At 41.5% G+C, this 17,947-nt stretch overlaps 1 protein-coding gene across 1 annotated transcript in view; it reads right to left on the reverse strand.

The window, feature by feature from the left end:
- Positions 1 to 557: 557 nt before the first annotated feature.
- serpine2 (serpin peptidase inhibitor, clade E (nexin, plasminogen activator inhibitor type 1), member 2) overlaps positions 558 to 17,947 on the reverse strand; it is a 29,206-nt gene continuing 11,816 nt past the window's right edge. The window contains exons 2-9 of the mRNA XM_084316675.1: positions 16,450 to 16,745; positions 16,012 to 16,239; positions 10,875 to 11,072; positions 8,745 to 8,949; positions 3,881 to 3,978; positions 3,440 to 3,526; positions 2,724 to 2,807; positions 558 to 1,350 (exon numbers count right to left, since the gene is read on the reverse strand). Of these exons, the coding sequence (XP_084172801.1) occupies positions 1,313 to 1,350; positions 2,724 to 2,807; positions 3,440 to 3,526; positions 3,881 to 3,978; positions 8,745 to 8,949; positions 10,875 to 11,072; positions 16,012 to 16,239; positions 16,450 to 16,720 (1,209 nt within the window). The 5' untranslated portion in view covers positions 16,721 to 16,745 and the 3' untranslated portion in view covers positions 558 to 1,312. The remainder of the gene's footprint in view (positions 1,351 to 2,723; positions 2,808 to 3,439; positions 3,527 to 3,880; positions 3,979 to 8,744; positions 8,950 to 10,874; positions 11,073 to 16,011; positions 16,240 to 16,449; positions 16,746 to 17,947) is intronic.

The following is a 17,947-nucleotide window of genomic DNA, read 5'->3' on the forward strand; positions in this document are numbered from 1 at the left end:
ATGTCCTGACAAATTGAAAATGGGGGACCCCGATGTAAACAAGACGAAAGTATTTTTCTGGTCTGCATCCTCTTAGCAGTTGTTTTGTATTGAGCTGTACTATATTGTACCCATTCTGCAATCTGTTAATAAATAAAACGCCCCAGCTCTCGGCATTGCTACCAGCTTGGCTGGTCGTTCATACTAACACAATTGGCAGTGTTAGGGGTGGGAAAGCTGGTGGGTGGGTCCTGGTCATTGTAAACAGCGACTCCTACAGTTCGGTCGGGGCGCCTGCTCAGCGAGGAAAGGATCTAAGGGGGGGGGGGGGGGGGGTAGTGTGATCCTTCCACACGTTACACCCTCTCAGTGAGAGTCCGCGCTGCCAGGTGAAAAAGAAGCGGTTGATTGGCTACACGTGTCGGAGGAAGCATGCGATAGCCTCCACTCTCCCAGACCAACTGTAGGGGGTAGGTGCGCAGCGACCAGGAAGGGGATTGGGAATTGGCATAACGACTAACATTGGGATGAGAGAAAAAGATCCAAAAAATAAAATATGTAAAAGGCAGACTCATAAGGATGTTATAAATATGTATATTTACTTTATTGAATATTATGGAAGTTTCATAACATAAGACACCTTTTTCTGCCTATGAAGGGAAAAACTGCATTTATTTCAAAGTAGCTAAACGTTTGACACATTCAAATTCAAAGTAGGAGTTTGAACTGACTTTCGATAACTTATGGAGCAAACTAAAATAAAATGATAAATAAAATAGCCTATTCCAGACAATACACATATTTGACATTCATGGCCTTATAAAAATGTAACATAAAAAAAAACTGTATACAAAAAGAAAATTAAAAAACAGATGGAAATGTAGTCATTTCAAAACATTTATAAAGCATGTTATGCAATAATACAAACAATGGTAACATAAAAAGCATACTTAAAACAAGCATCATAATTTGTCCACATTGTACATACGTCTACAACCAACGTGTGTGAAAGAGAGAGAACATTCCCTGTGCAGTGGGTATTTCATGAAGCAGGAATATCCATTTAACCAGATAACTGAAAACAGAATTATAGGCAAGTGTGTTGACATAATGAATAATTTGTCAAATTAAAACTCTGATATTGATTCTAATGGACATCTTGTGGCCACAGACTGATGATATCATCTGATTTATGAAAACACACTTCATCGTATAATTTCCAGATAGTTATTTTTTTTGCTAACTGAGCGATGATCCTGCTTCCTGGAACACCCCTCAGGCATCGTGACGCAGGCGAAGCTCCAGTGATGTTTGTCCCTGTGATCAGCTGCGCTCAAGGCTGGTTGATCTGCCCACTGAAGAGAATAGTACCTGAGGACAGAAAACACATTTATACAAACATGGACTTTCACCTCAAGCTAAGAGGAACATAATGAACTGAGAATATGAACGCCAGTAAGAATGTGACGAACGTGGCTGCCACACCCGTATCATTATACCAATAGCCATGAGGCTGTACAATGTACACAGTGAGTATACAGAACATTAGCAACACCTGTACAATGTACACCGAGAGTATACAGAACATTAGCAACACCTGTACGATGTACACCGAGAGTATACAGAACATTAGCAACACCTGTACGATGTACAACGTGAGTACCGTAATTTAAGCCGCGCCTTTCCCCCCATTTTTCGACCCTGCGGCTTATATAACGGTGCGGCTTATATGTGACTCGACGTGACCAAACCTGAAAATGTAAAAATCGAAATATTGCTTTTTTGACTGCATTGAAATGTTATTTATCCGTTCCCTTATTTGCTAAACTTAATACAACTTGTAAATGAGTTAATTCTTGTTATTTGTCCGACAGAATTGTGTCCCAATGCTAATTACATATGGTAATTAAACATTAAAACACCTGCGGCTTATAGTCCAGTGCGGCTTATATATGTACACATCATTCAATTTAGCTGCTGCGGCTTATATTCAGGTGCGGCTTATATAGTGCGAAAAATTACGGTATACAGAACATTAGCAACACCCTGTACAATGTACACCGTGAGTATACAGAACATTAGCAACACCCTGTACGATGTACACCGTGAGTATACAGAACATTAGCAACACCCTGTACGATGTACACCGTGAGTATACAGAACATTAGCAACACCCTGTACGATGTACACCGTGAGTATACAGAACATTAGCAACACTTGTACAATGTATTCTGCAACACCTGGTCTTTTCATGAAAAAAGCTAAGTTGTAGGACTGTAGGAGCATTTTCTCTCCCCTTCCACACAATGTAGATTCAAGTTGGGGACCAAAATTATTATTATTTTGACTATCTCGTCGTGGGACCCAGGCTGATCACATTTTTCGTTTTTGTCTGATGTTTGGGTTGGATCTCAGTGGGTATAGGGAGCGGGGGTTGCTACTGCTGGCCACAACTCTTGGTTCTGCCATGGAGAAATTCATAGTATAGTAAGTTACTAAACTCCAACCCAGTGAACCCACACATCAGACCAAAACAAACCGCAAGTGAACAAAGCGCAATACCAAGAGGGGCTCTTTTGCCTAGAGGTCGCCGTTTGACAGCATTACAGATAATACCTTTAAAAGATTATTTTGAGCCTTGAAACATGGATTGTGGAAAGATGTGGACATTTGAGGGTTAGTAACAACGTGGCCCGGCAGCCTGAAAAGTTGACGTTGAGAAACCATGGAGACGGGAGCCATACCTGTAGGATTGTGCCGGATGAGGAAGAGGAAAGGTCGATCTACGATGACCCAGGGAGGAGAGGACCTAGCCATCAAGATAGCAGCTAGGCAGAGAGAGAAACACATTATGACACGTCATATACAACTATATAACACTGTTAAGAGGTGTAGAAAAATAACCAATGCAGTGAAATTACCCAACTGCATTCATCTGTAAAATTACTAATTGGAGTTAATTGACCTAATATTCCAAGCTCCGCCCTCTCTTAGCTTGACCGAGAAAAGCAGTTGCGATTGGAGGGTCAAATAAAGAGGGCAGAGCGTGATCAAAATTAATCAAACTCGTAGTCAAAATGTAAGATTTTATGATGCATCAAAAACATACAATTCAAAACGAAATAATCGGAATTGAAGTTGAACTGAACCTCTACACACCATTAATTATAATTATATAAAATATAAATGCAACATAAAGTCAGACAATATTTAACTAAGGCCTTGTATCCCAACAGCCCAACATGATTCAAATTTTTTCCCTCCATTGTCACTGCTGGAAAAGTGCCCAGAACCCTAGAAAAGCCACCATCCCCTCTAAATCCTTCTTCAGAAAACAAACCAAAAAAATATATAAAAGGCAGTGTTAGATGTTTGCTAACAAAAAAAAAAGTGTAAACACCACTCAAGACGAGAAACAGAGTAAACACCACCCAAGACAGGGTCCCTAAACAAAGCTCACTTGTGGCAGCGGCTGCTTTTGTCCCGTCTTCGTTGACCTCGATTTTAGCCTTCTGAAGCGCCTTGGATACGTGCACGGGCTCCGCACCTGAGAAAACACCCAACAGAATCCTCAATTCAACATTCATTCTGTAAACTTCCATTCACAAGACACAGTACACCACATGGGGGCGCCAGCGCATTTGGAATAAAAAGGGGGGGGAAAAGGGTCACTTAAAACTCATTCATCTTTCGTCAGGGGAAGGCAACATAACACAACATAACATGATTCAGCCTTTCATGCGGATATCTAGATGAAAGTCGTGGTTATTTGCGGCTCTTAATCCTGGTAAACAACCAGCGATGCTTTCATGTTTTCTAGTCACGGTTGTACCCGGAGCGAGGCTGATGGGGGTGCTTTTAGAGGCTCTGTGTGATGCTGGAGGCATCTGACGTCACTCACTCAGGTGTCTGAAGTCGGCCTTGCCCTCGTTGAACATGTCTCTGATCCCCAGCTCCGAGAGGGGGGCTTGCAGATCCACCTCTGCTTCGGCTGTGAACCTGGGCACACGGACACACACGAAAATAAAGTAAATATTGAAAAACAGGGAAACCTGGACATTGTGTATTTAGAGCTTTCGACAGCTTGCATACATGGACAATTACAATATGGAATAACCTGGCTACAGGGAGGTGTAGTCTGATGTCACTTTGGACCGCCCGCAAGGTCCACCCGTATAGGGATTTATCATTGGGAAAATGTATTATCGGCTATTGTTTAAAAAAATGTATTATGTTTTTGGTAGATTTTTATTGTTTTTACTACCGGGCAGTCTGGTAGAGAGAGAGAGAGAGAGGAAGAACGGGAGACAGAGCGGGGGGGAAGACATTCGGCAAAGGACGCCGGGTCTGGGAATCTAACCCGGGTCGGCTGCGTCGCGTTACATGGTTGGCCACTTGGGCGCCCCGCTATTGTAACAATTCTGCCTCATGAACATTAGCAAGCTTTCCATTTTTGCACAAAATTTGTTCCCTTTTATCACTAACATTATTGTTTAAGCATTTTCGGTTGAAATAAAATTCGACGTAATTATTTTACGATTAATTGCGAATATTTTCATGTTGAGCTATAGATTGTGGATGAATACACACAGAAAGGTACACCATGCAAATGTTCATGCTTTATTCGTTTTAAACTAGACGATTTAGAAATGGGCAAATACGTTGCAATTTCAAACGAGGTGGACCGGCTGGAAACAGCAATGACGTAACCACTAACACCTCCCTATACAGTTGAAATCCACTGTGGTAGCTTGGACCTCAAGGGGATGGGTTCTCTACTTGTGTACATTTTGTATTGTCTTTTTTTTCGTTTTCCTTTTCATTAACTCATTGACTGCCAGCTATTAGTCGTCGTAGCAATGCCATGCTTTAAAAGATAGAGTGCATCACCTTGTTTGTAGAGCTATAAATATATTCTACATTATAGCTATGGATACAATACTATGGCCCATTTGACATCACCCATCTATCGTTCAATATGTGAAAAATAATCAAATGTTCCATCCATACGTTCCCGTGTTATACCATGGTGAATATAAGTATGTTATAGCATGGTCTGGGGTAATTCCCGAAAGGCTGGGTAATAGCCCATATACATCAATTCTATAAACTTTGCCGTTTCTTGCCTGTACATGCTACTATTCCCAGATGAGATCGATATCATAGGTATTATGTTTCATCATGAATGCATGAAAAGGGGGGGGGGGGGGGGGGGTCGTTTTTTGATGCTTTGATCGTCACCAACGGCATACGTTGTGGAGTAACGTTACACACACATGATGCGATCAGGGTGAAGACATGGTTGGATCAACGCAGGATTGATATCACATAGCCCTTACCTTCACTAGGATGTACCCCAAAAAGAATATTCCAATTATCTGATCGCGAGTCCCAGTATTGGTGTCGATCATGTCGCCAACATAATCCACCACACATCATGCATCGGGAGCATCTGACACTTCTCAATCCGATCGTTATAACCGCTCCATTCGCCCAACAAAGAAAAGTGAGCCCGGTGACATTTGACCATTGCACAGGCCAAGATACAAGGTTTCAAATGGTGCTCGATACCGCCGGTATTGCATTTTGGCGATCTCAGACTCATTCCCTATGGTAACACCAAGGTCCCTGGATGAATAATTAATAAAAATATCGAATAAAAGAATAAACGACCAAAACCCGAGATATCTCGGGTCTGGCAGTGGCAGCCAACGCATGTCGAGTTAACCCGACTTATCTCGGGTTTGGCAATTAATGAGTTAAAGTTAACTTTATTTTTGAATATAATCTTGCAGAAAAAAAAGAAAAAAAACACAAAAAAACAGATGGCAGCAGCATCCTCATTAAAACTACATCATGCTTCCAAAAAAGCCCATACAGCAACCACAAAATGTAAGAAATAGAAACAGTCAGTCACAAGACACAAAAAGAACCTACTCCATTCCTCCAATAGTAGTCCCCACCCCCCCACACAGAGTCAGAGGTAGTTGGTGTGGCTGAATGATTACGCATGTGTCCAGAGAAACAGTACCAGTGCCCCGAAATACTACATTGATCTGCTGTGTCCGTCTGTCTACGTGTATATAATTAAAAAGGTTACACCGGTATCACCAAATACCACGGCAAGCCTACTAACTACAGCCTCCAAAAAACAGCAATGTTGGCCGAATCACCAGCAAGAGAATGATTCTTCTTAACCACCCCACTATCCCCTCTTCACACACACAATGAGGATGCTACACAAACCAAGGTTCAACCAAAGTTCAATACCGTTTTAAAAGTCATGTGCCATCGCGCTTCTTTAACACTTTGAGTGCCAGCGACGAGATTTATCGTTAGTTCATGCCAGCCGACGAGAGATCTCGTTCTTAATCGTTTTTTTTTATTAGCGATTTGAATTCATACATCATCAATCTAGTCTCACGTTAGTGCTGCAAACTCTCTCTGAGCTCCATTGGGAAAATACTGCCCCCTATTGTCTCTCCCTGTTGTACTGCACCCCATTGGATTAGACTAAATGAAACACATGGGGGGGGGGAATCCAGCTTCCTCATTTTACTTCTCGGGCAAGGCACCCGAGAGGATCGAAGTAATTTCCGAGCCAAAACAGTGTGGAATACATATTTCCAGTATCCAGCGTTGGATCAATAAACGCGATCGATATTTGGAATGGCGATCAAGAATTGGAATAATCTTTTTGGAGAACATCTGATCTGAGGTAAGGAATCTGTTTTACCAGTCTTAGGATAATCAGAACTTTTTTTCACAGAGATATCAGCGTGTGCCATATGTGTGTGTGTGTGTGTGTGTGTGTGTGAGATCAGGAAATAAGAGATTAGATTTTTCAGCCCACTTACATAGCGTGCATAAGTACACATATACTATCGATAATCTAGCATTTATTTGAAAACTATTCATAAATAGGCCGAAAAATGACAGTTGTGTGTATTTCAGAATATTCCAGTAAAGGGCGTTTATATTTTCCTGAAACTTTAACTCTTTCAGTGCCACTCACGAGATTTCTCGTTTTTTTTTTTTTATAGGTGGTTGCGTGCCACTCACGAGATTTCTCGGAATTATTATTATTTTTTTGCGATCTGAAAAATTATTGCATCACCCGAGCCTACCCGAGTATAGCCGAGCTGCGCCGGTGATCACTGTGGAAAAAAGCGCCCCCTGTCGTCTCCCAGATGACATAAGTGATTTTGGAATGGACTCAATGAAAATGTGGGGAAAAAAATCCGGTACTCCACATTTTCCAGTTCACTGAGCCCAGCCGGGGTTACCACAGTTCATTCTGGAGCCTCAGATCCCCGCGGATCATGGAGATCTACAGTGTCGCGTTGGATCCATACACGTATCGATTTTTTCGAATGGTGATCAGGAATTGGAATATACCAGTTGGATACCATCTGATGTCAGGTAAGGACTCTATGTTATCAGTGGTAGGATAATCGGAGTAAGTTTGATGAAGTTATAAGCTGTTTTGTGAAATGTCTTTCGGTTTCACTGTAAAAGTCTGTGAGGAAATCAACGGAGCGATTATCAGTGCGCGGCCGTAATGTGCTTGCGTGCACGTATAATATTGATCATCTAGCGTTTATTTGAAAACGATTCATAAAAAGGCAGACGAATATCAACGTTGTGGAATATTCCACTAAAAGACGATTTTCATAGAATGCTCCAGAATGAGCTGTTTTTTATATCAAAACGGGGGCTTTTCTAACTGCTCTGAAACGGAAACGACGCGATAAAAAAACAATCTGCCTTCACAGCACTGACTGGAAAATAGTCTTTGATAATGCGATGGGCAGATTAGACACATAGCCATAATTTAAAACATAGATTAGGCGATATTAACGTTAACATTGGCGCCGATGGTGGCATTCAAGCGGTAAAACGGAAAACCAGGCGTGGCACTGAAAGAGTTAAAAAAAACAAGTTTTTCAAAATGGTATAAAAGGGAAATGAACCAATTATAAAAGACGTTTCGACAATGTTGACTGCAAACAAGTCATTGATAAGCGACGGCCAGATTAGACACATAGCCATAATTTAAGACATAGTTTATGCGTTTGCAAATATGAGAGCTCTATCATTGAAGTGGGTGGTGGCACTCAAGGGGGTAAATAGGAAAACACGGCTGGCACTCAACCTGTTAAGAGCCCAGTATATCTGCTCCTACAGTATGTTATTATACCCCACAACTATTCCAGGAGGTAATGGACATCTCCTCTTTCTTCCTCCTAGTCAAGAGTACTTGCCATTTCAACTGAACTCAAATGGTTTTTGAGAGTGCTCAATCTTTTATATATTTCTTAATTTGGTTACCACCAAATACATCCACTAAAAGCGATCTCTGAAATCCGACAAGGTGTGACCCGTGAGTGTTGCAGGAAGACAACACTGGAAGCTGTGGAGCATGATAGCGTATGGATTGTATAGATAGTACTCTAGTACCACGAAAAGTTGGAATGTAGAGTCTTAGCATTATCTAAAAGATAAAAACGCGGTTCGTGTTCATGCATTTCAAAATTGTGTCAACAAGATATCGCCCACTTTGCCTAGCGTTCATAGACTATTAGACATAATAAAATTGGTAGCGTCTGTGTGTGACTCCATGCAATATCTCGTTATTGCTGCTGCCATGCGCTTTAAAATGCATTCTAATAGATTTCCCTAAACAAGTATTCGAGCACTACATAATTCACGCGTAATTCACATCTGGGAAAACATACTAGTGCCCATCTCAAGTGTGCACCTACCTGGGGATGAGCAGGCGGACTTTCCTCTGGAGCATCAGCTTGGTCCAGCTCTGTACTGTGGCCGTGCTGATGTGAGGGATGATGTCGGCGAGGGGCGTGTCCTCCTCCGAGGGCAGGGCGATCAACATGCTCACTGTGTTGCCGTGATACGGCAGCTCTATCACCTTGTACTTCAGACTCTGAGGGGACGGGGTGCTGGCCAGACCTGGGTGGAGGAGGAGAGGTCAAGGGTGAAGAGGTCAAACGGGTCAGGCTGAGGTTTAGAATGTTGATTGAATGAATGATTTATTGATTGGATTCCTTCTGTGGTACCGAATTGCTGTCGACTGAATTTTCAGATTGTACAGGAATCCATTTCAACAGGTGAGGTAGCATCATAGCATGTGTGCCTGGTGCTACTTCTCACACAATCCTTCAAAACAGAGGCATGAACATTTCATCTACAGACTGTAAAACACATCCCTTTTGATCTAAGCTTACGAGTAGCTCCTAAAAGTACTTTATGGTCACTTTTACGTCATTGTTAACGGTACCGCTTCCTCTCCTGGCATGGGTTTGAGTTGCAGTTGTACACGACATTTCCCATTCCAGGGACGAGCTGCAGTGTGGGCCGCCGTCAGCCGAGTGGAAACCACAGCGATACCAGCTCCACACTGCTGACGCTTCATGCAAATGTGCCCACAGAGTGAAATTGGGCTTTTAAAAAACAGCCATAAATGAATCAAAGTAAAATACCACACGTAGTCATAAAAACACGACAATATGGCTCCAATTGTACTCACTGTATATATATGGCTCCAAAGGCACACTGTAACCGTATACCCAGGGGATTTAAACAGTTTTGAATATGAGAAACTCAATTTTTATCCTTTTCTTTTTCCCCATTAAAGAAATGTAATGAATAATAAAATGTGACTCCATCTCGTTTATATGGATTTGTCCACAGGCGATTGCTTTTTCTTTTTACTGCGGTAATCTCTCATTTTAAAAACTGTATTCTCAGAGATTAAACATGAATTTGTGGTACATTAATTGAACAGCAACGGAGGGACTCGGAGAGAGACTATGCAAATTCTCTTTTTTCTTGTTGGTACAATTAACATTACAATAAGACAATACAGAACAATATCTCATGTGTAGCATACAACTCCTACACTATGCAAATTCAAGCCTTTGGTATACAATATACTACTACTAGCATCTCTTATGTGTCATGTGTCAGACAAGCGCAGCATTAGCCTAATTCTAGCCCTGCATGAGAATCCGTAGCACTGTCCCAGCGGGCCCCGCTTATTACCCAGAGGGATTCATCTAGTGTAAATAGACACCAGCCTGGCATATAATTTCATCTCACAGAGGGATACAATACTATTTTAGTGACGTGGGCACATCTAGCCAGCCATTACTTTATAGCTAAACAAGATCTGACCTCATGCTCGTGAAAAACTAGCACAAATTGCCACAGCATCATGAAACAGAAGATAAGATTAAGCTATTCCTTTATTGATCCCCTTGGTGTAAATCAGGTGTCATACGAGAGAAAAAAAAAAGTGAAAATCTGTTATATTATATATAAATTAGGGCAATACGATATTAATATTACATCATCTTTTTAAGCTGAAAGATTGATTTATGATACATGTGGACACGACCATTTCTACCTTTATCTGCATAGACCAGGGAACACCAGATTCCCTGTTTTGGAAATTTAATGAAACACTGTTCCCTCCGATGAAAACTTACGATGCCATTTTGAAATGTCAGTGGGTCCACGAGACAAACATTTGCGCAGCCGTAACGAGAGTTCATATTCTGCATATGAATCTGTCCACCAAACCAGGCTCCAGCCTGACTCAGGAATTAAATTGTAACAAAGAGGGTACACGCAGAACTACTTCTTCTTGACTGAAAGAAAAGATATAATAATAATAATAATCTGAAAATATTAATCTCTCCCCTGACAAATACCTCCAATTAAAAAAAAAAAAAAAAAAAAAAAAAATCTTAACATTTTCAAACAATAAAAAACGAAAACTAGCAAACCCACTATTAAAACTAAAATGAATCGAAAACGTAAACAAAATAAAAATGAATGAAAAATACATTCAAAACCACAACACTGCCACTTACCGATGTTGAAGACTGACAGCTGGGACATCATGGGGACTTTGGACACGTTCCCGTTGCCTCCGTTGAAGGTCCTCATCTTGGTGTTCTCTGGCTGGAAGCGGGACTTCCACAGTCCTTTGAAGTAGATTGAGTTGACGGCCACCAGGCGTGTCAGAGCCGGGTCCAACATGTCCGCCTTGACCAGACTGGGGATGTGACCTAGAGCGCCACCGACGTACATGGACATGATTCAGATCAGGTCTCGATTCAAGTTCATTCACATTTTAGCCCTTGAGACAAGCACCATATAACTCTTGGGAACTTTTCTGGACAGCCCATGTGTTTGCAGTCGTTAAGGCAATCCAAATCCCTCAAGAGTGTGAATGCAATACATCGCCAGAAAGTACTCAACTTCTACTGTCTTTAAATATGAATGTACACAACGCTCCCACTTACCATCCAATGTTTGAAAACATTGTTTGTCTGAGGTACTCTTAAATTTGACTAATAAAAAAGGGGGATGCCATCCATTTCTAAGAATCCTCATGTTATTCCTGTGCATCAGGACAGTTCAGTTAAAGGCCCTTCACCAAAAGACAATGCTGATTCATTTAGCATATAATCACACCCACATTCAAAACATCCAAACAGTTTTGCACACATTAATTTAGTTTGACAGTTATTGAGAGTACATTCATTTGAATATGGCCACCAGTGATGTCATCTGGGACATTGCATCATTGTGTTCTTATTGTTAATTACAGCTCAATAGAAGCAGTCCATACAAGACAATGTATTGCTATTTTTTCATCTACATCATTTCATGGTGCTGTAATTAACACAAAACAAGGATTCCCAGATGACATCACTGGTGGCCATATTCAAAAGCATTTATTTTCAATAACTGTCAAACTAAATGAACCTGTGCAAAACAGTTTAGAGTTTTGGGATGTGTGTGAGATTATGTGCAAAATGAAACGTTTTTTTGGTCAAGTGCCCCTTTAATATTTGTGAAAATTCCCCAAGCGCTCCTAAATTTCAAAGAGAGAGAAGGGGGGAGAACCATTGACTTTGTGAGGTCACCTAGATATAAGATCTGGGGCTCCTCTGTAGAGACCATAAGTGGGACACAGACTTCATGGCGCCATAAAATATGAAGACTAGCTCCTTTCACAAGATGAGGTCTGGTATTGCGGTCAGGTAAATGGGCCCACACTGCCAGGGGATCCCATTAATTATCGATGGAGCAGCCCCGGATGCGATATCCAGGTGAAATATTCAGGGTTCTCTCAGATTTCCAGCTTCAGGACATTGAAGTTTGTTTCAATGATGGCTGAGGATGATGACGACAACAACAATGTGATGATAGGGTTTGAGGTAGGATTAAGTGAAGGCTGGTTATGCAGCAGGGCGATGTCAGCCCCGAGGTTGTTGATACCAAGGTTGTCCTGACACCCCCCCCCCCCTTTATTTATTATGTTATTATTTTGATGATTGTCATTCAAATGTACCCTAATAAATCTAAAATCCAAGGAGCATAATGGGGTGGTGGTGGGATGCAAGAAGACAGTTCGGATACAGAGAGCCGTCAGACGCCGTTTAAAATATGCGAGAGGAGGGATCCGACTGGAGGATGAGAGAAAGGTTAAGACATGGTAGCTGGTGGCTGTAGTCTTTGAATGGATGTAAGCCGATAGGAGGCTTGACTCAAAGTAGGTGGTGTTTAGGAAGTCTTTGAATACAAGCTCTTCCCCCAAAGATTACATTACAGACTCCAGGTCTTCACTAATATTGACTGAATTGCCCTGGGTCATATGAATAACGTTATAGTCTATGTTTGTAGTCTGGAGGATTCACCAAGTCCTTAAATAAACAGGCAATCTATATATACACTACAACCACACCCATCCATCCATCATCATGCCAGACGATGTCATCTAGCCAAAGCGTAGAAGGCCCCACTGGCCAGGAGGATAGGCATAAGTATGCGTGTGCGAAACACAACTCAGAATGTCAATAACTTAAATACTTAGCCAACGTAGCTACAGTATAAACACGGCTCAGAATGTCAGTCACTTAAATACTTAGTGCTCAAAGAGGTTGCACCACGAAGATAAGTTACAACCACTAAATACATGTGGTCTAGGTGAGCGCCATTCTTTCCATGACTTCTGAGTTACTAAAAGTAAACAGGACTCGCAGTGCTGTCTTGCAGTTGTACTAACGTTACTGTGATGAGCCATTCTTCCCATTGATTTTGCATTGCAGTGAAGGTAGGCAGTGCCAACGTAGCATCCCAGGTAAATGAGCAGTTTTTTTATTTATTTTTTATTTAGAACGTTCTTAAATCAGAATGTCAATGTCTTTACTAGTGTTGCATGATACTTACAGATACACTAGAAAGGTATCTCGATACCCAGCTGTTAAAAACGGTTCAATACTCAATACATTTTATTAGTATCGATACTTTTAGAATAGCCTGATGCTGTATTTTCTATGAGTTGAGTGGATGCATGACCAGAGCACTAGCTTTGCATAGTGGGCATGTCAACAGTGTCAGCTGAAAACACCAAGAATGGGAAATAGTCCGATATCGCCGAATGTCTTATTTCATATACAAATATTCTGAAGGATGTTTGGATTAAACCAAGTTGTTCGCAGCGGAACACAAGTTCCTTAACGTTACACAGGTCGCGCTGTGCATGCTTAGCTTGCTAATGTTAAAGGAACATGCCAACTTTTTGGGAAATTAGCTTATTAAAAGCAGATACCCTTTTCTTCTTTGTGCATGCATTAGGCTTAGGGAACAGCCGCACGGTTAGCCTAGCTTAGCATCATTCCCTGGAAGTAGGTGTGCCAGTGTAGCCTAGTTCCCAACAGTCACGAAATACACTTCAAATACAACTCCCAAACTTTCATTATGAATTGAAAATGGGGGACCCTGATCATATGTAAACAAGACTAAAGTCTTTCTCTGGTCTGCATCCCCTTAACTCTTTCAGTGCCACGCCTGGTTTTCCGTTTTACCGCTTGAATGCCACCATCGGCGCCAATGTTAACGTTAATATCGCCTAATCTATGTTTTAAATTATGGCTATGTGTCTAATCTGCCCATCGCATTATCAAAGACTATTTTCCAGTCAGTGCTGTGAAGGCAGATTGTTTTTTTATCGCGTCGTTTCCGTTTCAGAGCAGTTAGAAAAGCCCCCGTTTTGATATAAAAAACAGCTCATTCTGGAAAATCGTCTTTTAGTGGAATATTCCACAACGTTGATATTCGTCTGCCTTTTTATGAAGTTTTCAAATAAACGCTAGATGATCAATATTATACGTGCACGCAAGCACATTACGGCCGCGCACTGATAATCGCTCCGTTGATTTCCTCAGACTTTTACAGTGAAACCGAAAGAAGACATTTCACAAAACAGCTTATAACTTCATCAAACTTACTCTGATTATCCTACCACTGATAACATAGAGTCCTTACCTGACATCAGATGGTATCCAACTGGTATATTCCAATTCCTGATCACCATTCGAAAAAATCGATACGTGTATGGATCCAACGCGACACTGTAGATCTCCATGATCCGCGGGGATCTGAGGCTCCAGAATGAACTGTGGTAACCCCGGCTGGATCAGTGAACTGGAAAATGTGGAGTACCGGATTTTTTTCCCCATTCATTTTCATTGAGTACATTCCAAAATCACTTATGTCATCTGGGAGACGACAGGGGGCGCTTTTTTCCACAGTGATCACCGGCGCAGCTCGGCTATACTCGGGTAGGCTCGGGTGATGCAATAATTTTTCAGATCGCAAAAAAAAAAAAAAAAATTATTATTCCGAGAAATCTCGTGAGTGGCACGCAACCACCTATAAAAAAACCAGAGAAATCTCGTGAGTGGCACTGAAAGAGTTAACAAGTGTGTATTGAGCCATACTGTAATGTACCCATTCTGCAATCTGTTAATAAAGTTTTCAATCAATCAATCCTGTAAACATGTTGTGACCTGTGTATTTACCACATTTCATTTTCGTTTTCTAAGCAGATATATACTCGGAATTATTTTTTGCCGAAACACTGCTGCCTGGGGCCCCGATTCTTTTTAAAGCAACAGGGCTTTTGAGGTGATGAAATCACTGCGCCCAGGCAGCAGTGGTTCGGCAAAAATATATAATATACACAGGTTACAACATGTTTACAGGAATGTTTTAGAGTTGTATTTGGAGTGTATTTTGTGACTGTTGGGAACTAGGCTACACTGGCACACCTACTTCCAGTGAATGATGCTAAGCTAGGCTAACGGTGCGGCTGTTCCCTAAGCCTACTGCACGCACAGAGAAGAAAAGGGTATGCATCTGCTTGTCTAACTCCAGGGTAGATGGCAAATAAGCTAATTTCCCAAAAAGTTGGTGTGTTCCTTTAAGATAGCAGGAGCAGTGTCTGCCAACAAAGATGTTGTTTCGACAAATGTATTCACAAAATGCATTACCATCCAAACGTTATTGAAGACTCCTGTGACCAGTAAGTAGGTACAACGTATGTCTAACTTTTGATAACCAATGTTGTTCTACGTTATATGCACGCTATGTGCCTAAAGTCAAGACTCGACAGTGCAAGCATTTCACTCGCATTTGAGACTACAATTTTCAACGTTAGGCTATAATAATCTATTATGTTCCGTCACTGCATCGATGCAAAATCATCCGCATCGCGATGCATCTTAGAATCGAGACACTTCCACACCCTTATCTCTGACCCAGTGGATCTCAACTCTAGAGTCAAACCTTCTGCTCATCATCCTAGTACCTCCCGAAGGTTAAATAAAGTATATTTAAGTGTTGAAAATCCGACTCGCTCTCTACACAGGATATTCGTTTTATTTATTTATTGCAGTGTCTGTAGAACCTGTAATTGTACCTACCATGCGAGTACTCCGTGAACTCGACCTCGATATAAATCTGCTGTGACGGTTATCATTCATGAGTCTATTGTCATTTTTAATCCTCTGAAGAAAGGCAAATTCCTTTTATACTAATTGAATGGACAGTGGAAGACTCGTATCGTACTTCTTCACTCCGCCTCACCTTCAACAAAGTCAAGGCAGACAAAAGAAAGCTACCAACCCCGTACTGAACAAGCCATTTCTCCTGTACCTTTTGTCGTCTTGTTGACCCAGACGTTGATGGCGTCTGCAGCGACCACAGGGTGACTGAAGTCCAGGCTCCTGCTCTCACACTGGAAGTTGGCTCTGTTGGTGGCAACAAAGGCCTCCTCCAGGGGGAAGCCCTCCTGGGTGAACATGGCGTTAGCGATGAGAACAATGTCCTGGTTGGACTTGGCCGTCAAGGTCTTGTGAAGCTTCCTCAGCATCTTGTATGGGCCTGGAGAGGAGAAAGTTGGAATATTTTACTTATTTTTTACTAAGTCATGTTTTCTCAAGGTATACATATTCAACCTGAACACTATGAAGCCTGAAAAGTGAGTTCAGCTTGCATTCAACAGACTTATTCTGAAGCGGAGCCCTGGATTTTACAGGAGAACTCCTTTGCATCTCATAATCAGATCCACTGAAGTTTAACCGAGGTCCATACCATTCTTCTTGTATCTGAGAGCAGTGAGGACCTGCCTCCGGGTTTCACCATGGGCTCCTGGAAGCAGCATGCCGAGGATAGAGGCCACTCCATGGGGGGAGAGCACCACGTTCTCCTGGGGCTTAGAGCGGACGACTTTCTGGAACACCTGCATGCCCAGATCAGAGCCCCGTTCCCCATAGGAGGGGGCCAAGGGGGCATGGGAGAGCACCCCCTTGCGGCTGTACAAGGTCACCAGCACACACAGGCACATTAATGACAGACGTCCCATGTTGGGTCTTGGATCACCAGAACACCTGGTAGAACACAGAGGAAGGGGAATTTCAGAGGTCTCATATCATCATGACTCAGGACTGCTCACCATATCTAGATCTAGATGTTCCCTGTGTTAACACTTCCTCTGGCCAATCCTCCTTCCAATTTTCTGCTCCCAGCAGTTGGAACGAGATGCAAGACTTTGAAAATGGACAAATTGATCCCCTTCACTACTTTTTACACACAACTGCAACCGTCACCCAGCCGTTTAAAAAGGTAAATTGTCTGTTCTGCTTCCTGCATTACATACCTAGTCATTTTATTGGGTTGTTTGGTGAGTTTTTATTATTTCCCTTACCTCTGTGATGCATGTATAGTCTATGCCCAATAGTCTTATCTGGATTGTTCCTTTTGGTTTAATAATTTATTGAATTAATCCATTTATTTTTTTCCCCTTTTCCCTGTTACCCTCTCGAGAGGCCGTTTTGGATTGTTCCTTTTGGTTTAATAATTTATTGAATTAATCCATTTATTTTTTTCCCCTTTTCCCTGTTACCCTCTCGAGAGGCCGTTTTGTCCTCTCGCCAGGCTGTCATTGTAAATAAGGATTTGTTCTTAACACTTTGATCGCCGGGGTTAAATTCATAATTTACCATCCCTCGCCAGCCCTATTTAACATGGAGAAATTCCCCTTCTTTGCAGGGCTATAACTTTTTAAATTGTATTGCTAAATTGACATTACTATGGCCCATTCAACGTCCTATATATATTGTTCAGGGTGTAGCAACAGGGGTGGGCAATTATTTTTCCCAGGGGGCCGAATGAGCAGCTGAAAATATGTTGGGGGGCCGGGCCAAAATTCCAAACTCAATTATGCATAATATACATTTTATTTCTATATAAAAAGCAGTAAATGGCATTGTTTTGACCCCTGGTAAGAGTGTATGTTATTATTTGGCAATTAAAAGGTGAGGTTAGCTTTCAAAAATATCATTTATTCAAATAGAATTTATTTCCAAAATGAACAAAATGTGAAACATTAATAACAAAGGGCATTTTGAGTTTCATATACTATTGAAACAAGGATTTTCTTAGCTTTCTAAAGACATCACATCATCTTATAGCAAAAATAAACAAGACATGTCACTGAACTGTGAACATGTGTCCCACAACTGTGAAAGTGTCCCAGTTTTGTAGCCTTTTTTACTTTACATGCCTATATTAAACATTTAATGTTTTCAGA

The sequence above is a fragment of the Notolepis coatsorum genome (assembly GCF_963971535.1).
Source record: "Notolepis coatsorum genome assembly, chromosome: 1".
Classification (NCBI taxonomy): domain Eukaryota; kingdom Metazoa; phylum Chordata; class Actinopteri; order Aulopiformes; family Paralepididae; genus Notolepis; species Notolepis coatsorum.